At 40.2% G+C, this 24,425-nt stretch overlaps 1 protein-coding gene across 4 annotated transcripts in view; it reads right to left on the minus strand.

Annotated features, from left to right (window-relative positions):
- The window catches only part of DSCAM (DS cell adhesion molecule), a 397,849-nt gene that overhangs the window by 65,884 nt on the left and 307,540 nt on the right, over positions 1-24,425 (minus strand). For 2 of the 4 annotated variants that reach the window (XM_075197269.1, XM_075197271.1), the window contains exons 23-25: positions 17,577-17,740; positions 9,506-9,604; positions 2,084-2,308 (exon numbers count right to left, since the gene is read on the minus strand). In XM_075197269.1, coding sequence (XP_075053370.1) covers positions 2,084-2,308; positions 9,506-9,604; positions 17,577-17,740 — 488 coding nt within the window. Of the gene's footprint in view, positions 1-2,083; positions 2,309-9,505; positions 9,605-17,576; positions 17,745-24,425 lie in introns of those variants that run through there. The other 2 variants (XM_075197270.1, XM_075197272.1) reach the window with 2 other exon arrangements.

Consider the following 24,425-nt stretch of genomic DNA (forward strand, 5'->3'; position numbering starts at 1 on the left):
GTAACTGTACACTCTACCACATACAACGCACATTACTTGCAGTGTGTACATTTAATTAAAAGAAAGTGCCTGCCACTTTACCCTTGAGTGCAGTGTGGCTGTTTAAAGCCATCAATCACAAAGTCCTTGAATTGGAGACATGTAATGTAGAGCAGAATGGAGCGGTAAGACTAACACTACCTTAATGGAAATTGAAGGTTCAGCGAGTTCGGTTTACGGAACGGTTAGGGCCACAGTTACAGAGCCTTGTAATTTCTGCTATTTGTTACACCAAAGATTCACAGCAAAGGCTAGATGATATCTTACAGAGGTCACAGTATCCTGATACTTGGGTGTTCCGCTTTAGTTACACAGATGTAAGAGGTAACTGGCAGGGCCATCCTAACTATCTAATTGGCCTCATTTTAATTAGTTTTTCTGAGTTAGGAGTAATAATGTGTTTATTACATCTAAAAACACGTACACTGTAGCTTGCCTGTCCTAACAAATAAAATGTATATCACAGCCACAGCATATGCTTGTTGCCCTTACACAATGACCCGTCCACTTGTGGGGCGGATACTCAATAGACAGCAAAAACAGTATATAACCCCTAGGCGCAAAAAGAAAGGACCGACATAAATATGCTGGTGCAAAAAGGTGTATTACACAGAATAATAATGGTGGCAATTACACCATATTTTTGTCTGTCCTTTCTTTTTGCGCCTAGGGGTTATATACTGTTTTTACATATCCTCCGTCCAAGGGTTGGAACTTCCCTTTAGCTCTACCCCTGCAGGCAGCAACCCACATACCTACACCAAGGAATAAGGGAGCGCTGACCCATCTACCCTTGTCTTGTACTCAATAGACAACAGCCTGTCAGTTCACCAAGAACCAGTATAATCACTAAAGCAGGATGCAGAGGTGGAACTAGCTAGCTGTGGGCCCCGGTGCAGGGAAGTGGGGAGGCGGGAACCGGGGCCCACAGCTAGCTAGTTCTGACCCCCTGTATCTGTCATGCACCGGGCCCCATTATATCCATGGGCTGCACCTGCTGCACCAATGGTAGTTCTGCCACTGGCAAGAAGTTTTATGCAGTGATGACACCAATTACCAGCAAACTGATAGGCTGCATTCTAATGAATACTGGTGTTGGCGTACAGTATAGCTGCCCCCACTGGGTGTAAATGACAGGTGCACTATTGCATTGAACTATCTTTTACAAATCTAAAGAGACTTGCACAACTATCATTCATCACCGGTGTTCTGCTCATGTGTGAACAGCTGCAGAGATTGAGGTCCACAATGTGAACATACAGCACAAACCAAACAAAGACCAGGGTTGTGTTTAATTTTAGGCAAAGCAGGCCTGTGCCTAGGGGCTCCAGTGGGTGTATATATGTTGAACTTATTTTACTGTTAGGAGCAAGGAAACAAAGTAGAGTTAATAAAGAAAAATGAAATAACATGCGTTTAGCAGTGGTGGGAAAATGTAAAATTAAATGGCTGATGGAGGACCATGATTTCTGAGGAGGGAAATATTTGTGAAGGTAAAACCAGTATTCTGCACAATGACATGAATGGATTTTGATTTGTGGAATAGGCAGGGCTAAGGGCACCAGAGGTTGTGTGTCTATAGGGTCCAAAGATGTACATCCAGTGCTGCCAAAGACTATGCATGTAGCATGTTTGGTGCACTTTATGCACACGTCCTTGTGGAAGTACAACACTTAGGGCTTTACTAAACTGCGGGTTTGGAAAAGCAGAGATGTTGCTTATAGCAACCAATCAGATTCTAGCTTTCATTTATTTAGTGCATTCTACAAAATGATAACTAGAATCTGAATGGTTGCTATAGGCAACATCTCCACTTTTTCAAACCTGCAGTTTAGTAAATATACCCCTTAGTCACACGAAGATAAAAGATCCCTATGCTGCATTCTGTTCTTAGTCTTTGTGTAATCCGTATAGAACATGACATAAATATGGTTGTTGCATTATTAATCCATCACAGATATAATTTTACATCAAACACAAGCTTTCGTGTCATTTACTGTCATTTAAAATAAAATAAAAAAATAACTTGATAACTTATAATTACTTCCTGCTTTGGATGGGCAGGACAAGACTCCAGTACCTTTCCCAAGGGTTTTTGCCTCTATGATCTCACTGATGCGCCCTGGTCCCACTCCGTTCTGGGCCGTTAGGGTAAATTTGTACCATGTGCCACATTTCAGGTTTTCCAAGCGGTACGAACGTTCGCTGGGGCTGATGGGAAAACTGCCCCATTGCTCACTGTTATCCTCAGAGTACTGAAGTATGTAACCTATGGGAAAGGCAAATCACAAAGTTAGTGGATTACATACTACAGATCTTGTTACTAAAATTACAGTGGTAGATCGACAATGAACAGTAAGTAAATACATAGGATTATTATTTCTATTCAAGGTATTGAAAATAGGTACAAATTCCTTTAAATGTTTTTTGTTAATCCCAAATACATTTAAACAGAAGCAGCGATCTGTTCTGACGTCTCCTTAATCCAGATGCATTGTCCTTGTGAATTGGAGAAAGCATTTTCTCCAAATGTATTTCATTGACGAAGTAAAGACTGTCCCAGGAAAGGAGGGACAATAACGGGTGCTAAGAGTTATACAAATGGTAACCCTGCCTGCATCATTTTTACAGCATAGTACAGCGTTTGTTAAAAGGGACAACCTGACCCAAAAAGCCTGATGCTTTCAATTATGTAGCACAAAGACAAACTTACAACTGCAGCTCTGCTAAAAAGAAAATAGGCTATTTACGTCTCCCTCTGTCACTAACAGTGAAGCCAACATGCCACAGTGCATTATTAAAATAAAATAAAAAAGTTGAAACAGTAATGCATAGCACGTCAGTTGTACCCTCTGAAACTTGCTGTGAGATAGCTCGCAGTAGAAAAAGATATCACGTTGATTTTCTTACCATTTGTCCTTTTAGTCACTTTTAAAGAATTATATAGGCTTCATTAGGATCACTTTCTAGCTGCCTGCAAGAAACATTTTTTTATGTAGATATTAGGAACCACTTTGGAATCAGTGCACTGCATAAAAGCACTCATTCTGGGACCCCTTGTTTTTTTAATGGGCAAAATATTCTCACAATAATTGTTAATATTAAAATAATTTGCATACTGGCATACTGTGTCACATGTTTTTTTTTTTAGTTCTAGGTAGGTGCTGATATCATAGTAACAGGGAAAATTTCTAAAAAAAATATAATCAAGAACTACACTCAAACTATATATCTAATGTTAGGTAGCATTTGCTATATGAGCATTAAATCTGTTGTAGAAGCAAGTTACCTGTGCTGCACCGTTCGTCCTTGATGCTTACAACAGATCACATACTGCTCCACTATATACTACTACTATTGGCTCAATGTAAATAGACAATACAGCATACTTGCCAACTCTCCCGGAATGTCCCGAGACTCCCGAAATTCAGGTAGATCTCCCGGACTCCTGGGAGAGCAGGCAAATATCCCGCAATCGGCCTCTTGCTGTAAAAATGACGCAATTCACTGCGCCCCCCCCCCCAACCACGCCCCCCCTGCCTGGGATCTCCCGGAAAGAACTTTAAAAAGGTTTGTAAGTATCCAATACAGTAGTTGTAGAGTAAACATTATTCACACGCACTGTAGAGAAGGCAGGGGAGGGGCATTGGCCATGGCTTTACCTGTTTGAGGGAGGTAAGCGAAAGTATTGTAATAAACAGGAGACTGGGGACTGTTGGAAGACTACATGGACAGTGCAGATTAGGTGAATGGTGCATTACAGGTAAGACATCAGATTTAGTGCTCCACCTAATACTAGATTCTATATTTCGGGTGCTCTTTTTGATCAATGCTAATACGTGTTTATGTTTGATAAACAAATGTGGGCTTTTTTAACAAATAGAAACAATATGTTGCCACAGAAGAACTGAAAGAGAGAAGGACGGTCCCATGTGATTTAGGCGAACAGTTAATGGGCAAGTAAAACAATAGTTTACATTTTACCTGACCCTGTGTATTACAGAGTTGAATAATGTACATGTAATAACTGGACACTTTATACTGCACTTAACTAAATATGTCCATCAAACTCTTTTCTCCTCTTTGCATCAGGTTGCAATGAAGGAAAGAGTTTATTCTCTAACAAAACAGACATGGAGTGACTGACATCTTGCACTGCGTGGATTAGTTGATTCATACCATGGGCAAACGCAGGATTTGAAGAGGGGGGTTTCCACACCATGCCGCCAGTGGGCGTGACCAGCATGCATGAGGGCGTGGCTATAATTGTAGTCAGTGCTTGGCTGCTCTCCAACTCTTCCTATCCCCATAATATACATGGGCAATCCCTTTTCAAGCAGAGCCGTGTGAAGCGGGGGCAGCCAACTCAATTATACAGTGCCCCAGGCTTGGAAAAGGGGTTTCCAGACACTAAGAAACCCCCCTTGGTTTGCTTATGCATGCAGGGCAGAGGCAGGGCCAGGGATATCAGAAGAGCTCAGCTTTTTGTCCATCAGGCTGCTGGTGTAAAAGATGCGAGAGGAGCTTCAGATCTCTGTATTAAAGCAGGGAAGCAATACTTGCTTTTTAACAGAGCTGTAGTGGAATGTCAGTGTAATACTGGACAATGTATTGTTCCTTCATAGTTTATGTCTGCAATTTAAAATCCTGGAGTTTAGTGGTTCTTTAAAATTTAGCTACACTATAAAAACATCCTTACCTATTAACACCCAAGTCACCTAAACACCAAAAGAACATACTTGCTTGCTCTCCCGAAAAGTCCAGGAAACGAATACATTTTTGGGAAGTCGTTCCGGAGGAGCAAGCACCCTCCTGGACCCTGGGCTTATTAACATGATTTGTGTCATCATATCCCATCCATTGCTGCACAAGGAATCAAATGGCAGCAGTGCACAGCGCATTGACATGATCGCGTTGCCACGCCCCTTCCCAACTTATCACCCAAACGACCTCCCCTAGGGCAAGTATGCAATAGAAAAACAACTCCACCTGCTGCAAATGAAAATAACACAATGAGCAGCGAACCACAAAAGGAAGGCTGCAAGTGAGATCACTGCTATATAAACAGCAATACAGTCATGTAAAGGTTGGAACCCCAAGATCTTATATTGTAATTTTATATAGCATTAGTGTAGGTAGAAAGTAATGAGATTGGATAAAAATGAAGCTACAGAGTAAAAGGCTTATTTTATAAAATGATGTAAGAAACACAAACGCTTACCAACAATTCACATTTATTAGTCTGACTTAGACAAGGCCTGAATGCCCATCTATTTGATAAAGTCTGTGTAGCACATGTATGTTCTGCACACCACTAGTATTATATAATTACATACAGTGTTATGACTTGCATATGTGAGAGATGTCATGCGAGTATTTATCAGCTTCACAAACAACCATACCCACTAATCAGTAAATGCTGCACATTACTGTTCTCTACAGGAATCTCATACCTGCCAATAGTCCCCCTAAAAGGCGCAGCCTTTGACAATTAGTGGGATTTGGCAGATCGGTGCAAGTGAGAATGTTGGCAAGTATGTAATTTTACATAAGATTTAAAGAGGAAAGAAGTGCCTGATACAAAGACACAATCCTGTCTGTTTTGAATATTGCCTTATTATTTCTCTCAACGTTTCACAAAGCTAAAGAAGACACTTAATAAGAAGAGCATCGCTTCCATTACAATGTTTGAGTTTTAAGACATGCACAGGTACCATGTCAGACCTCTGAATACAAACTACTATAAAACAGATTATTATCCTGCTGTAAACCTAGCAAACTTCATTCTATACAAAGTGTATGCTTTTATACAACACATAGCCAAAGAAACCTTTATTAGTGTCAAGAGAGGAAATTATCCTTAGAGAACTATATAGAAGCTACTTCAGCTGATTTGAATTGTATAGTGCAAAAACTAATGTCAGCCCGATGATCTCCTTCGATTTTTGCTAATTTCAGTACACTCTACTGGAGAGACAGGAAGTGGATTTCACTTAAAAAAGAAACTTTAACTCAGTGGTGCTCAATATAAATATTTCAAGAGCCATAAATAGATACTAACATGTACAAGTGGGCCCAATTAAATTAAGAGTGCACTAATATATACTATACACACATATACAAACATTGCCCTCCTCGTACCTCTCTCACTGACCCCCTTGTACCACACTTCCCACCTCCCTCATACCTCTCTCACTGCCCCCTGTACCACTCTCACTGCCCCCCCCTCATAACTCTCTCACGTCCCCCTTCGCACCTCTTACTGCCCCCCCTCGTACCTCTCTCACTGCTCCCCCTCTCACCTCACTGCCCCCCTCGCACCTCTCACTGCCCCCTCGCATCTCTCTCACTGCCCCCCTCGCATCTCTCTCACTGCCCCCCTCGCATCTCTCTCACTGCCCCCCCTTGCACCTCTCCCACTGCCCCCTCACACCTCTCCCACTGCCCCCCCCACACCTTTCTCATTGCCCCCTCTCACACCTCTCCCACTGCCCCCCCTCTCACCTCACTGCCCCCCTCGCACCTCTCTCACTGCCCCCCTCGCACCTCTCCCACTGCCCCCCGCTTGCACCTCTCCCACTGCCCCCCCTTGCACCTCTCTCTCTGCCCCCTCACACCTCTCCCACTGCCCCCCCCTCACACCTCTCTCATTGCCCCCTCTCACACCTCTCTCATTGCCCCCTCTCACACCTCTCCCACTGCCCCCCCTCACACCTCTCTCACTGCCCCCTCACACCTCTCCCACTGCCCCCCCACACCTCTCCCACTGCCCCCCCTCACCTCTCCCACTGCCCCCCCTCACACCTCTCTCATTGCCCCCCCTCACACCTCTCCCACTGCCCCCCCTCACACCTCTCTCATTGCCCCCTCTCACACCTCTCCCACTGCCCCCCCTCACACCTCTCTCACTGGTTTAACAACTACATATATAACATACATATGAGCAAGATGCATAACAAAGAGGATTTGCCCCGTGTGATAAAAGTACACAAAGAGATCAGGTTGGATACAGAATGGACTGGATAGACTGGTTCCTGTGCTACTGCGTTCTACTTGACTAACAGTTGACAGAATTAGGGCAAACCGCACTGACAAGTTCATATAGAGACACATGATCAAAATGCCATTCTCGCTTATATGAGTGACAACCAAAAATGTTTTTTCAAAATGATTCGTGACCACAAACGTGAGAAATCAGACATCCAAACATAGCATATCAAGGGTGAACCAGCTAATGCTATTCAACTTGTGACATATCAGCAGATTCCCTTTGATGTTATCTGCTAGCGGTGGGAAAAATATCTTTCCTCTTCTGAGGATAAGAAAACAAAATCTTGACAGGGCATTGCTGTTCTCTAAAAATAAATGATATAATCCCGGGGAACAGTGAACAATGCAATCATCATGACTTATTCATTCACTCTTATCACTAGAAATAGCCTACAGCTCCCCAAACTCTGCAACTGTGTGGCTGAAACTTAATGAATATGTTCCACACTTTTATCATTTCCTCTTAACCTTTCATTTAGTTTGTATATATTCTAAACTGAGCAGATTTGCTACTGAAAAGGATGACATTTGCATACATACACATACAGTATATACAGTATCACACATAGGTTCTTCACCATTTAAAATTAGGTACCAAAGAATGGTAACTAGCAATTTGCTAAGACCCAGTGATATCACTTAGTCACTGTCTAATATTCAAATCTCCTAGAGAACTGATACATGCTCATGAATATCAACTCAAAAATGGATGTGTCCACTGTGAGTAGATGACAGACCAACCTTATCAGGATCTAATAAGATCAGAGCTCGCCATTAACGGGGTTTTCAGGTTATTTGGGGGGGGGGGGTGTTGTTGTAAATTAAAGAATAATGATGATATACTTAAGTGTTCTTCATTGCAGGCTAACTACAATAGAAAGCAGAAACCCTGTTATTACAAGGCATTTATATACCACATATATAGGATAGAGACATGCCACCCTCAAACAGTTGGATTGTAGAGAGGTTTCACATGTTTTTTCCCTTTTTTTAATTCTTTTTATTTATCGCATCTTAAACAGAATTTTCACATGCAAAGCTGGAAACTTCAGATGTTGAGATAATTGTGAATCAATATAAAAGAAAGGAGATATATAGGAAGGATAAAGTGGAAGTCACTAGCTATATTTACATCAAAGTTAGTTTAATGTTGTAATGGGAAAGGTGGTGGTGGGGGGGGGGTCGTCACGTAATACTTAGTCCAAGGGGGTTTGCCCTACTTCGTGTTCACAATTCAGGAGATCACAGGGGCTTCTACAGGATTTAGTCTCTTTGCTGTACGGAAGATGAACAGGAGGGCTTTTGTATAAACCAAAAGTGGGAGCAACAGATGTGTTGACTACTTACTGTAGTACAGTTTGTAACAATCTCAAAACAACATTTAGAGGAAACACAGCAACAATGAAGCTATAAAACAAAGGCGTTAATTAGATCATTTCAACTGTTTTAGTTCCCATGAGAGAGAGTAAGATTTTAACACTAACAGTTTCCAACCACTGGCACATAGAGGAGTGATGACATACCACCTCCCAGTGGCTATAGATGGACTTGAATGCATTGCGTGAATGACTATAATAAGCACTATAAAGCTCCCTTACTAGCCCTATAATCTATGGAACAGACCCTCGCCTGCCGTGGGCTGACTTGAACATTACAGGGTTTGGGACAATGAAAAACAAGTGAAGATCAATATGAATTAACTTCCCAAGTGTGATTATTTAAAAAAAAATTAAAAATGTGATCCGCATAGCTAGGTGTGTTCTGCAAACACTGGTCATCATTCATTCCATCATGGAACAGATTCTAAATGAATGATGACACAAAGGTGAACATGGCCTTTTTGTCAAAACAAACTGATGTTGGATGTAGATCTGCAAAACATGGAAAAAACAAACCAAAAGGGCCATTTTGGGACATAGATACAATGTATTTCTTGCCTTCCATATTACATAAGTTGCATCTTGTTACATTCCTTTGTTTCCGGTGTGTGTTTCATCTACAACCATCAAATGTTTTGCCAAAAGGCAAGAGACATTGGCTTGTGTGTATTACTCACAAACCAGCCTCTCTGACACTGCTCATTCTGAATGTGTTCTGTGATGGAATACTATACATTTCTCTATAGGAGGATTGTGGAACATTTATACTGTGCGGACACAACAGGCTGAGGGAATTATAGTTATCTAATGCTCTCTAGAACACATCTGTAGCAGACAGGTTCCCTTCCACCACAGCCATCATCTTTGGCAGCCGTTTACTATCTTAGAAACTTCTAATACAATTATACTTAATGCTCCTGTGTGAGCCAAAACAAATGATGTATTGCCAATTTCATTGAAGTCCTTGTTGTAAAGCCTTATATATAATACATGGTCATATAGACAGATGGATCTTATCCTGAAGCTGGTTATATTACCTCGGATAGAGCTCCCTCCGTTGTCTCCAGGTATCCAGGAAAGGGTTATGGATGAGGATGTACTTTTGGACACAGTGAGCCGCGGCTGGTCAGGTGGCACTAGACAAAATAAAATGTAAGTTGCTAGTTTACCATAATACATTGACCATTTCATTTACATAGTATTAAATACATTTTAAATCATTTTAAAATGTGTCTGGTAATATCTGACACAGGAATCTAGCACATAGCAGGGAGCATGAACCGGTCACACAAGATGCAGGCAGCATTTATAAATCTTATCAGCGCTAATGTGACGGGAAATCTGAGGTTATAGCGAATCAGATAGTCAGCAAGTCCCTGTGGCTCAGAGAGCGCCAGTTCTCCACTGCCCTTATGAGCTCGGCTCCCAGAGCTCTGTGCTGACATTTGTTTACATAATCATATAGATAATGTACAAATTACAGTACAGAAATGACAGGGATACTGTAATTAGCAGAGCTAGGAGGTTCCAGATGGTAAAAAGTTATAGGTCAATACATTTAACTTCCACATTAACTTAAGGAAATAAACATACTATATATACAGTCACAAAGACATATTTAGCTTATCAAGGAATTCCAGCACATACATCTATCCCTAACATATAAATAACTGCAGTAGGTGAAATTATCCTATAACGGAGATCAGTGAAGCACCTTCATAGTCTGTGTAACTTTGAGAACAAATGTAGACACATGAAAAAAAAATAAAACGTCTGGCAAGAAAACTATAGTACATGTTATAGGGCTCAGTGCATGTGCGAACGGCCGTCCCGCTCTATGTCTCCTCTCTGTTCTGGTTTGTGACAGGAGAAGATGGCTGGTCGCATGAGATCACTGATGGATGGTCAGAGTTCAGGATGGCAGTATTTGTAATACCAAGAGGATTTCTAGAACAAGGAGACACACACTGGAATTGGAGGAAGATGGAAACGTAACATAAGGAAGGGATTTTGTTTTTTTACAGTGAAAGATGGAATTGTCTCCCAGCAGTTAGATCCAGACTTAGATAGAAAATATTAAGAAAAAAATAAATTAAAATAAAAAACACCCACCATCAAAACAAAACCTTATCCCCAAAACACATAGGTATACATGTATATTTCCATGGTCACAGGAGAGTGGCACATGCTATTTTAACCTCTCTGTACAGAGCTCAATGATCTCTATGCGAGAAGCCAACTCTCTGTTACCCTGTCAAACAATGGTCTTGGTAAAGATCCCTCTTCTTCGGGCTCCCATCATAGACTCTGACCCATCAAGTTCATTTTAGGTAACAGAGTGGAACAGGAATATGAATTCTAAACAATCAAACACTGCAATGTAACGCTTTACAGTGGAAAAAAATGGGACTGCTGAAATACTGGGACATATGAGAATTCAAACTATTGATGGACACACTTTATATTGTTTATGGAACAGAGGCGGATTTTTTTGTTGCCATAATTAAGTTATCTTTTTTATTTTATTTATTTTTATTATTTATTTATGAGCACTATGTAGTAAAAAACAAAGATTAAGAACACTTTTTCATGCTACTTTAACGCGATTTATTAAACTCATGAAACTTACACTATTATTTTTCCTGCAACTTCTATCAAGAACAAGAAGACTATATGTGTACTTTATTATATAATAACGGTAGTATGTATATTTTTCTGTGTCTGTGGTTTTTTTCATGTATTTACTTTATTATTAATCCACTAAAAAGAAAACCTCATTTATTTTTATTATTGAATGTATTAACATGCTAAACATAGGTTTCAATGTCAGTGACTTCCATAGCCTTGGTTTGGTAACGCTAACACATACTCTACCACTAGGGACAGTAGAGAGAGCAGCTTTGGGTATTATAGGACAGTTGTCTCCCTCCAGAATGGTAATCCCAGGGACAACCACAACGTCACCAGCAGGGGTGCAATCAACCTCTTATCCAAAGCCGTGTTCCTAGGTCACTAACGTTCTCAATCATCACCTCTGACAGGGATTCTGAGTGCAGGGGCAATAACCTGTAGGGACATCTAAGCCTTTGGCACCCTGAAAGCAGAGTACTGCTGGACTTCTGTGTCTGCGGCATTCAGAGCATTAAAGAGCAAATCTTTTTATGGGTACAATGAGGTTTCAGTACCGACAGTCAGTAAACCATATTTCCCTGTAAACATGAGTACCACGTTGCTTGCCAGCCAAGGTAAAATGGGATATCGTTCATAGCCCACAACGAGACAGTGCCATTAGTAGGACATTTACAAGACACAACTGTAAAATGCTTGCTTAGCTCACAAACAATAACATTTTGAAGGAAGACATATTCAGATATAGCCCTTGTTTAATACCCTAAGGTGAGCTCTACAAATAATATATTATTTATTGTAGGCAAAGTTTCAGTTTAATATCTCTACCATAAAGTGTACCCATCATGCAGATCTGAAAAATCTAACTCTAATAGCGCGGCTAAATGGAATTGGACTGTTATTAATACGTCAACCATTAGAGAATATCAGCAGTAATACCTTGCCCACCCTCTCTGTCTGGGGCATCCAATCACTTAGTCTATCACACTAAGCAGGGGTGGGTAAAACTGAATGTATTATACAATAACCAGCATTTCAAAAGAGAACATTAATGCTGTTACTGGGAGGTCCTAGGGCTGACCCCAGCACATAAACTGTACACTGATTTACAAAATACAGCACATACAGAAGGTGTAGTGTTATTTGCAATGAATGGTGCACCACGGCTAAGTATTATGTGTAGAATATATGTGCTACCTTCTGACAATTATTGATACATTTAGATGGGGGAACATTGGGGCATCACGCTAATTGGAAAGAAAAAACTCACCAAAACAGCAATCAGTGCAATAAGCTGCACTGCTTCAGTAACCCTCCAGGAAATACACTGATTATACTATAACTACTCATGATAGATACATTATAGTGAAATACAGCATTATAGCATAGTGAGGGTCACACAGGGAATCAAATTAATTGGTCCCAACCTATGCACTGCCAATGCCATCTTGACCCATACCTCCAATGTGTTCCTCTTTATATTAATTATATACAAATCCGCCCTTTGTCTCTCTGCTTCCAGACAGAGATGTGAAGATTTGTATGAATAAACCAACCCACTGGCTCCTAAAAGTGGATGTTTGCTGATTCATCTCTAAAAGCATCCACACGGCATAGTAGTACTGTCGGTATTTTAGAATTCTGTGCATGTTTGTATTTGTGTATATTTGACTATTGTAAGATACTAGAATCATAAAATTGACTGTGGAGTATGTACACATTATATAAAAGGCATGTGTATACATATATATATATATATATATATATATATATATATTATGCACACACACACATATATATATATATATATATATATATATATACACACACACACACACACACACACAAACCTTTTATCTATAGATAGATATTATTTTTTGCAGATTAGACATACAGTATATTGAAGAGGACTGGAAACATGCACACGACAAAATAGGATCCCTGTCTGGGAAGGCTTGCTCTGATTTCCATATAAATAGTCTATTTACTGCACGTGGAAATTACATCTCCTCTATTTTATTCTATTGCACATAAACCACATGTTACAAAGCCTGACTTAGAAATAGAGCAAAAGCTGTAGGATATTTAAAATAAACATTAATATTAATGCAACAGATGTATGTAGTTATTACACTTTAGTGCGGTTTATGAAGAGTAACCAGTGATATTAGAGGCTCTCATTACATGGGCTGAATCCGTAGTCTATCAATACTGGGAACCAGAGGCATCACGGAGGCTCTTCCAGGGACGTGCAGTGGAAGCTGCCTTAAGGTGGCTGCACACAACACAATATTTTATTGCAATTAAACCACAATCAATGACAGCTTACCATTATTAGTGTGTGTGTGGCATACAAGAGATATAAAACGATAAATAATGCTATCTAATTGGGAAGATCATTTAGACACATGATCGTCTAGGATATGATCATAGTCATCATTTATTTATATAGCGCCAGCAGATTCCGTAGCGCTTTACAATTGCGAACAAACAGTAATAAAACAATACTGGGTAATACATACATACGCAGAGGTAAGAGAGCCCTGCTCGCAAGCTTACAATCTATGGGACAATGGTTTGATGCACAAGGGTAAGTGCTACATCATATTGAATATTTGTCCAGCGAGAATGCAAAAGTTACAAAGTATTTAGTGGGCTGTGTGATCAGTCACACAGCAATGTTGGGCAGAGGGTTGTTGTCTTGTGTTAGCTATGTAGAGGATGGTAATAGGGTAATCTAGGGAGATTAAGAGGGTGGTTGAGGAATATTATAAGCTTGTCTGAAGAGGTGGGTTTTTAGAGAACGCTTGAAGGTTTGAAGACTAGAGGAAAGTCTTACTGTGCGTGGGAGTGAATTCCATAAAGTGGTGCAGCCCAAAAAAAGTCCTGTATCCGGGAATGGGAGGAAGTGATGAGAGTGGAAGAGAGACGCAGATGATGTGCAGAACAGAGGTGTCGAATTGGGAGATATTTTGAGTCAAGTGAGGAGATGTATGTTGATGCATTTATGTTGACGTCCTTGTAAGTTAGTAGAAGAATTTTACATTGGATTCGTTGATAAACAGGCAACCAATGTAGAGACTGACAGAGTGACTCAGCAGATGTAAAATGATTTGCAAGGAAAATCAATCTAGCTGCTGCGTGCAAAAAAGATTGTAGGGGCTCAAGTCTGATTTTGGGAAGACCAGTAAGGAGGGAATTACAATAGTCAATGCGGGAGATAATGAGTGCATGAATTAAAGTTTTTGCAGTGTCTTGTGTGAGATATGTGCGTATTCTGGAAGTGTTTTTTAGTTGTATGCAGATAGTTGTGAGTCAAGGATTACACCTAGGCAACGAGCTTGCGGGGTGGGATTTATGGTCATGCTGTCAACAGAAATAGAAATGTCAGGCAGGAAGCTTCTATTGTTTGGTGGGAATATTGTTAATTCTGTTTTTGAAAGATTGAGTTTGAGTTGGCGAGAGGACATCCAAGATGTAATGGCAGTAAGACAGTCAGTAACGCGAGACAACACAGATGGCGAGAGATCAGGAGAGGATAGATAAATTTGTGTATCATCCGCATAGAGATGATACTGAAATCCAAAGTAGCTTATTAGTTTTCCTAGAGAAGTGGTGTAGATAGAGAATAGCAGAGGACCTAGGATTGAGCCTTGTGGTACTCCAACTGATAAAGGAAGCGGAGCAGAGGTGGATCCAGAGAAATTTACACTGAAAGACCAATTAGATAGGTAGGATGAGAACCAGGATAGGACAGTGTCTTGAAGACTTAGGAATTGCAGCGTTTGTATGAGGAGAGACTTGTCAACAGTGTCGAATGCAGCAGAGAGATCCAGGAGAATTAGAAGAGAGTAATCACCTTTAGTTTTAGCTGTGATCAGATCATTGACAAACTTGGTCAACGCAGTCTCCCATGGAGTGTTGAGAGCGAAAGTCTGACTGACAGATCCAATAGGTTGTTTGCTGTAAGAAAGTGTGTGAGGCGAGTGTAGGCAATTCTCTCGAGAAGCTTGGAGGGGCATGGGAGCTGGGGCGGTAATTTACGAGAGAGTTAGGGTCATAATTTAGCTTTTTTAGAATAGGAGTAATCACTGCAGTCTTGTATAGTGATGAAAAGATACCAGTAGTGAGAGATAGATTACAGATTTTAGTTAGAGGTGAAATGAGCAAATGAGACAGGGACCTACCAATTTGTGAGGGTATGGCATCAAGAGGACAGGAGGTAGAGTAGGCAGATAAGAAGAGAGTATAAACTTCCTCTTCATTTGTGGGATCAAATGGAGAGAGGGTGTCAGAGGGTGCTACAAAGGAATTGAGCTGATTGTCGAGGGAGACGATACCATTTCAAGTCTGATTTTATCAATCTTGTCCTTGAAACAGGAAGAAAGATCCTGAGCACTGATGGTAGTCGGAGGGTTTGGGGTGGGAGGATTGAGAAGAAATTTAAATGTGTTAAAAAGGTGTTTGGGGTTAGAAAGTATAGATGAGAGATTGGAAGTATGCTTGCTTAACAGAGTCCAGAGCACTTCGATAGGAGTGGTAGATAGCACTATATGCTCTGAAGTCATTAGAGGTACAAGATTTACGCCAGTGACGTTCAGCTTTACGAGAACGTTTTTGTAGAGTTCATGTTACTTTAGTGTGCCACGGTTGACAACGAAGTCTATGTGGAGTATGAAGAGTTTCTGGAGCCACTTGTTGAAGGGCAGTTGTTAGGATTTGGTGAAAATGAGGAACTGCCATATCAGGGGAGGAGAATGTAGAAATTGGGGAGAGAAGGTGTTGGAGAGAGGTGAAAAACTGTTGAAAATCAATAGAGTTAATATTCCTGCGGGTATGAGGAGGCTTGGAAGAGTTTGACAGCAGGAAGGGTAAAGAACTGGGAGTGAGCAAATAACTAAAAAGGTGATGATCCGAGAGGGGGAAAGCAGTGTTAAGGAAATTAGAAACTGAGCATAGTCTAGAGAAAACAAGATCAAGACAGTGGCCATCCTGATAAGTAGTGGATTCAATCCACTGGGAGAGGCCAAGTGAGGAGGTTAGATAGAGCAGCTTTGACGCAGCATTGGCACGTGGATTAGCAATAGGGATGTTAAATTCACCCATAATGATGGGATGGTGGGGATGTCAGAAGATAAGAAGTGAGGGAGCCATGCAGAGAAGTGTTCAAGAAATAGTTGGTGGGGTCCAGGATGATAGCACCACACATAGAAAATAGATTAAAAATCCTAACAGTATGTACTTCAAAAGATGTGAACGTGAGTGATGGGACATTTGGTAGAACTGTGAACGTGCACTGTGGGGAGAGAAGTAGTCCAACCCCACCTCCTTGTCTGCCTCCAGGTCTGGGAGTGTGGGTGAGATGGAGACCACCATGTGATAGGGCTGCAGGTGAGGCAGTGTCTGATTGGTGAGCCATGTTTCTGTTATTGCCGTAAGGTTGAGGCTGTTTGAGAGGAAGAGATCGTGTACAGAGGTAAGTTTGTTACAAACAGAGCGTGCATTCCAAAGGGCACATTTAAAGGACTTTGGAAGAGATGGGAGACAGGTGATGTGTTTGAGGTTTGCTGGATTTCAGTAGCATTCAGATATATGCCTTTGGGAGAAGTGTGAGGGACCTGAATTAGGTGATATATCACCAGCTAATAGAAGCAGGGAGGAAGACAGATAAGAAAGATGATTGTAAGATGTGTGTCCATATTTATTTTGATTGCCAAGTGCTTGAATGCAATTGTATTGCACTGCATGGGCAGTCTAAATTCTCATAATGCAACAAAAATCTCTTTTCAGCACACCCTTAATATATTACAATTAAGAATGTCCTGTGTGTTTACAAATTGTTCAATGAAAACATTGTGAAAAGATCTTTTAACAGAATTCCTAGAATTGATGTGTGCGTGGGCAGCTATAGCGGTGTCACCAAACTGCTAGGCTGTGTTTGAATATTGGTTCAGGTGACAAATTGAGCATCATTACTGTGAGTGATAGGGGCACTCAGACCGCTGGCTGTATTGTATGTATATGCCAGGAAGCATCATGGGCATAAACACAAGTAACATACGAGGAAACATTAGTAAAAATTTAATGAATGTATCTTATTTAAAACTAGACAGCAATTCAGCCCAATCTTAGTCATCTGCAATTAATATTTGTAAAAAGCAATATACAGTAGCAGCCATTGTTATAATTCATAATGCTATATGTTTGGCATGAATAATATGAAGTTATAGCATTTGCTTAGGTAGCATTCAGGAAGCAGGGCTTGCTGGAAAACCGCGGATATATGAGAGATAACAGAAAAGATTCTACAACAAATACCATTAGCATCAGACATTGACTTTCATTTCTAAGCTGTTCTACAAAAATGATGGTTTGAACCTGACTTGTTGTATAACTTATCTGTAGAACAGTATTTGTAAAGGACCCCCAATAGAATGGAAAAGAAAATGTAAAAATACTGAAACTTGATGTGTTTCTTACCTTGGACCTGCAGGTTTAGAACAATCTCCTCCGTTCCCCAGCTGTTTGTGGCAATGCAGCTGTAATACCCAGAATCCTCTGCTTTCACCGTGCGGATTATAAAACTTCCATTGCTGTAGACACTTCTTCGCCCATCATTCATTACTAGACTGGGTGTCCCGTTACTACCTCACAGGAAACAAAAATCATAAATTAAAGGAATTACAATCAAAATCATTCGGTACTGAGGAATCACATTTGTTGGCATGCTTATGTTTAAAGTATACCCATTACCGCCTACACAACGTGGGGGAAGCCATTCTGTGTGCTGAACTGACTGATATGCCTGAGAACGTAGCCTATGGAATCACAAGGAAGTAGTTTGATGAATGAGTAAGTAGATGTATCAGTGCACCGGGGACCATTGAGGTGCCCATTCAATTGACAGGCTACTTAATGTTGGTTCAGCCCACAGAACAACAGCCTCAGATCTGTGTAGGTTTCTTACCCTGTTTATTGTGTGCACTTTGAATAATGCATCAGCCAAGAGCCACAAGAAATTATTTATATCATTAAAGTGGCATGTATTTTGTGGGGAATTTTAGTATGTTAATATAAATATTATACACATTTTCTCACTCGTTTTACTTTTATTTGGCACTTAGTCCACAGGGCAGTTCTTTAATCTGGATATTGCTAAAGGGTCCAGAGGCATTAACTCTCAAGTAACCAAACTTAGTCTGAAAATAAATACATAAAAGGGTTGTGTGTGGACATGACACAAAGAATGTCGATTTTCGGGTTTACATATCTTGCCTTTTGAGAAATGATTGTTTCTGTTAAATAATTTGAGTAGCTGTCATTCTGGTAATAGTGCCAATGGTATTCGATGCAAATGAGACAGTCCTAACAAAAAAGTTTCAAGGTTCCCATAGGAAACCGATACATTTAATTTTAATTTGGTATTTTACCATAGTAATTATGTATGTGTTTTTATAAGGAAGATTCAGCAGGCATTCTAGTAATTAAAAAAGAAGATTTCCCATAGTTCTGGTGGAAGGAATGCTTGGATAACCAAAAAGTTAGTTGTATTTTTTAGCATGTGTAGTATCCCAATGTAAGCAAGCTTGTCTGAAGAGGTGGGTTTTCAGAGAATGCTTGAAGGTTTGTAGGTTTACATGAAAAAACAGTCAGTATTTAACTTATGTGCAAAACAGAATACTAATTTGCACCCCTTCCATTGTAACATGGTTTTGTCCAGGAGACTGAAATAAGAAGTTTCTTAAGTTAAGATCCTTAATGAATCAGTCCCATGGTTGTGAAACTTTCCTATAATTACTATAAAGCATATTTAAAAATAACTACTGGACTGAGAAGCTACAATCAGATGTACACTGATGAGAACTCCTAGGGCCACTCCAAAACGTTATCATCCTGCGCCCTCCCAGCCGTTGCTGAACTATAAAGACAGGCCCTGCAGGCAGCATGAGACCCACAGGCTGCTTACTTTGAGCAAGAGTTAAAAATTGGTGACGATTAAGATGCTGCATTGAGTTATTGAAGATTTCATTTCTTTAAATGGTATCCTAGAAAGTGATGAAGATTCATGACTGTGCATAACCCTCCTCCGTCTCTGAGAGCACACAGTAAATGATACAGTTAATTTAGCAGTTGGACTGGATATCTGCCATATGCAGCCCATCCATCATATTTGTGAAATCATTCTTCAGCAGCCGCACACCGCTCTAGCAGATGAGCGGCACCATCTGTCCTTATGTCGCAGCTGGCTTACAGAAGACAGACGTACAAATAATGTACCGTTACTGTAACGACATTACCCCACAAGCATGCCTTGTTTTATAATACTTTTGTAGCTGAAGGTATACAGTGAAGAACAATGAACACCTTTATCAATGTTCCGCATTGTACCATCCTACTTGGGAACATCCCACTAATCTGGGAGGACTCCAGCAATACTGGTCCAGAGCTTACCTTACCACATTCGGGGGGCAATCATTGCAGACCTATTAACTTAACTATACCATAGGAAAGCCACTATTTAGGGTGTATCGGCCACGTACTTTACAAAAAGACAAACAAAAAAACACCAAAGCAGCTAAGTGACACTCACTGCCCGGTGATACTAGCTGGAAGCAGTTAGAATAGTCAGTGTTGGGCCAACGTTGGGGGATCTGCACATGTGTGTCTCAGCTTGCTGGTTAACGCAGGCGCAGTGGAACTGGGAACCCTGACTTGGCCTTCCAGTTCCACTTGTCAAAACAATCAGTTAAACATATAAAAAAAAAAAAAAATTCTTAAGGAAAATTTAGATTGGAAAAAATGTGTTATTTAAATAAATAAATCATTGTTCTATACATCCTGCTATCACCATCCTGAGATTGCCATAGTGAAAGGAGGATTGTGGCAGTACATGGGGAAGCTTGTGCAGGAGAAGACTGGCAATAGCACGGCAGTGGCCTTTTAAGCACAACTTTTGCTAGCAATAGAGCTTCTCCCTATCAATCAATAGACCAGAGAGAACTCTGAGAGAAAGAGAGGTCAGAGTGCAGCCAAGTCCGAAACTACAGCACTTATTGAAGAGAGATTTTGAGCATTATAACTGATTGGATCACCTGGTGCAATAAGGGACCATTCATTTAAAAAAGAGGGTGAGGGTCAGCTCTTGAGATAAGTAAACATAATATCTCTTGTTAAGCCTAGGTGGGATAATAAGTCCTGTGCTATGGAAAGTGTGTTCCTCCAGATCCTGTACATAATTTAATGTAAATAAATGTATCATAATTTATTCACCCGAAAAAAGACCTGGCCCCAATTAATTTCACCAGTTGTGTGTGTACACCACTTCATCTACATGACACCTTTTATGTGCAAGGGTTTCTGTTGTCCCACATTCACCAAAAGATCCTGGGATGACAGAGACTGAGCTACAGCTGTGTGGTAGAACTAAGGGCCTCACTAAGTAGGAGAACACACAACCACAACACATCCAGAGAGGTGTTACACAGCCTATCAACTTGCTAGGAACCAATGATGTCACAGAGGCACCGCCTGATGTAGACTGTTCTATGGGGCATATTCTATTAGGGTTCCGGTCCACGTTACCGTGGAAAGTGCGCACTATTGCCGGTATTACGGTACCGCAATAACGCAGATTTTCTTACGCAACCCTATGGGCTGCGAACGAAAATCCACGTTATTGCGGTACCGTGGATTAAGTCCGAGGCCCGTTCCGGCGCGATCCCGCAAACCGGAATCGCAACTGAATATGCCCCTATGAGTAATGCATATTTATAAGAGTAATTTAGCATGTTGTGCAAGTGTTTTATTTAAAGTATCCAGCAATCAAAATTGAAATAACTCATGAATGTATATTGTACATAGCACAAGAGGGGGCACTTTATCAGATTTGTTCTGGCTACAAAGTTGCATCAAGTTGTATAGCCACACACAACGTTAAAAAAAATAATCAGAAACTGGTATGCAGAAAGAGAGGTGCAGTAAGTCATAGCAACCAGACAACTCTATTAATTATCTAAACCGTACTATGAAAAATTATAGTCAAAAGTTAATTTGCTATGGGTTTCAGAACCTTTTTCTGTGCACCAGATTTCACTGTATGGCACCAGCATATACTGTACTATTCACAAAGAATTAGCTTCTGACATTGTTGTGATTCATTTACTTTTTTAATTGAATAAATGTTAACAAACTGCTACAATTTCATGTTTTTGCTGTAGAATATATAGAGCACTATACGATTAGGTCATTATTTTACAGCTGCCATTTAAAAGGCTCTAAATTTCCTTTACAATGTATTATATGTTAATATGATAACATAAAACGAAACGGATTGTTGGCGCCGTGGCATATCTGGTTGAGATGTTTGAAGCTCCAACTATTTTGGAGGGAGGTGATTAAAATCTCCAAGGAGATACTAGGTGAAGGAGTGCCCGAAGGTCCAGATTGCTGGGCTCTAAATATGATTAAGGCTCCAATTTCTTCATATAAGAAATCCCTCCTAAACATTTCAATAATGCGATGAAGGCAGTAACTCTAGTAAAATGGAAATTTACTATCCCTACATCAATTAAGGACTGGTTCCACAGACTAGACTATAGGTCAATGAAAGATATCTTCTTGGGCGCACCAGACAGAAAAGCGCAGATCACCGCTACCTGGTTTAGATGGCTAACCTTTAAAGATTCGGACACATATAAAATATACTTTATTGTGATCTAATCATCTCACGAGATACCCTTCCCCTCCCTCTCCACATTCCCATCCCTTCTTTCCCTTATCACTCTTTTCCAGGTTCCCTGTTTCTATGTTTCTTTTCTTCTACAAAATTGTTAAAAGCGACAAGTTACAATACTCTGTGACCCTTTTATCAGAAACATATGGACGTTAAAAAAAAAAATTACATAGTAAAAAATAAAGAAACTGATCTCTAGATTAAAGAATTAAAGTTATGCATGGAGTGTAACTAGACATGAAATGAACTGTAAGAGAATAATATATATTTCTTGTATTTTACCTTACAGAGCTTTTCCTACAACAAGTCGGAGCACACAGTAAATATCCCTAAGCTGCTGTATTGATCCCACTAAGTGCTAAGGGGTTCCGGAGTACAGTACTGCCAAAGCAGGAAAGCCTCTGTGTCATCATAAACCTGGAATATGTCTCTTGTGAGTGGATCAGAGCTGAAATATTTCACAGAATTACCAGGCTACTAGTATCTGGACTGCACAGGGTAAACTAATAAAATAGCCGCATTGCACCGCGAGTGCAAAGGAGTTGAAGCAAAGGTCACAACCTCAGGCTGTAAAATAATAACGTTTGCTGTGGATCAGGGGTATAAATCCCAGGGCACAAAAACTTAAAACTATAACCACACCCAAAATTGAAAATTCGGGTTGGCTTTCCATAAGTTAAACATGAAACCTGTCTGCTTTGAAATGACGTCTTCTCTCCCACTGCAGCATATGTTGATTGTATGGAAAAGTCTGTCTCATTGGGAGTGACGAGACATCACTGGACCACAGCAGACATCAGGGGAATCGCCATTTTGGAATATTTTATTCTACCAAAGTGAATTTTATATATTTTTTTTATTCAGGACAGTTTTATTTAGAACCATAGTCATGTAAATATATTTTTACATATGACAAAAATTGTCATTTTTTAACATAATCTTTTTCATCATAGTTCTACCGTTAGCTACTTTTATATACACTCAATCTATTAAATATATCCCTTATTTCACTCTGCAACTCTAAACTTAGGAATATAAAGATATTAAATGTTTGGATATATCATGGCATAATAAAAATTATACGTAAACAGATCAATACCCATAGGATCACTGCTGTTGCAAATTAGGACTCTGAAAGCCAACAATATTCCACTTATTCCACTTATGAGTAGGTATGATAGAAAGCCTAAGGATATAACATACATATTGGCCTTTATTGCGGAAAGATAGAATATACAGTCAAGTTCATAAATATTGGGACATCAACACAATTCTCATATTTTGGGCTCTATACACCACCACAATGGATTTGAAATGAAACTAACAAGATGTGCTTTAACTGCAGACTGTCAGCTTTAATTTGAGGGTATTTACATCCAAATCAGGTGAACGGTGTAGGAATTACAACGGTTTCTATATGTGCCTCCCACTTTTTAAGGGACCCAAAGTAATGGGACAATCGACTCAAAAGCTATTTCATGCACCTGTGTGGGCTATTCCCTCGTTATTTCATCATCAATTAAGCAGGTAAAAGGTCTGGAGTTGACTCTAGGTGTGACATTTGCATTTGGAATCTGTTGCTGTCGACTCTTAATATGAGATCCAAAGAGCTGTCACTATCAGTGAAGCAAGCCATCATTAGGCTGAAAAATCTAAACAAACCCATCAGAGAGATAGCAGAAACATCAGGTGTGCCAGATTAACTGTTTGGAACATTCTTAAAAAGAAAGAACACATCGGAGAGCTCAGCAACACCATAAGACTCGGAAGACCACGGAAAACAACTGTGGTGGATGACAGAAGAATTTTTGCCCTGGTGAAGAAAAATCCCTTCACAACAGTTGGCCAAATCAAGAACACTCTCCAGGAGGTAGGTATATATGTGTCAAAGTCAACAATCAAGAAAAGACTTCACAAGAGTGAATATAGAGAGGGTTCTCCACAAGATGTAAACCATTTGTGAGCCAAAAAAACAGGAAGACCAGATTAGAATTTGGCAAATAACATCTAAAAAAGCCATTACAGTTCTGGAACAACATCCTATGGACAGATGAGACAAAGATCAATTTGTACCAGAGTGATGGGAAGAGAAGAGTATGGAGAACGAAAGGAACTGCTCATGATCCAAAACATACCACCTCATCAGTGAAGCATGGTGGTGGTGTCATGGCGTGGGCATGTATGGCTGCCAATGGAACTGGTTCCATTGTATTTATTGATGATGTGACTGCTGACAAAAGCAGCAGAATGAATTCTGAAGTGTTTCGGGCAATATTATCTGCTCATATTCAGTCAAATGCTTCAGAACTCTTTGGACGGCGCTTCACAGTGAAGATGGACAATGACCCGAAGCATACGGCAAAAGCAACCAAAGAGTATTTTAAGGCTAACAAGTGGAATATTAGGCAATGGCCAAGTCAATCACCTGACCTGAATCCGATTGAGCATGCATTTCACTTGATGAAGACAAAACTGAAGGGAAAATGCCCCAAGAACAAGCAGGAACTGAAGACATTTGCAGTAGAGGCCTGGCAGAGCATCACCAGGTATGAAACCCAGCGTTTGGTGATTTCTATGCGTTCCAGACTTCAGGCTGT

Source organism: Mixophyes fleayi, chromosome 2 (genome assembly GCF_038048845.1).
Source record: "Mixophyes fleayi isolate aMixFle1 chromosome 2, aMixFle1.hap1, whole genome shotgun sequence".
NCBI lineage: Eukaryota > Metazoa > Chordata > Amphibia > Anura > Limnodynastidae > Mixophyes > Mixophyes fleayi.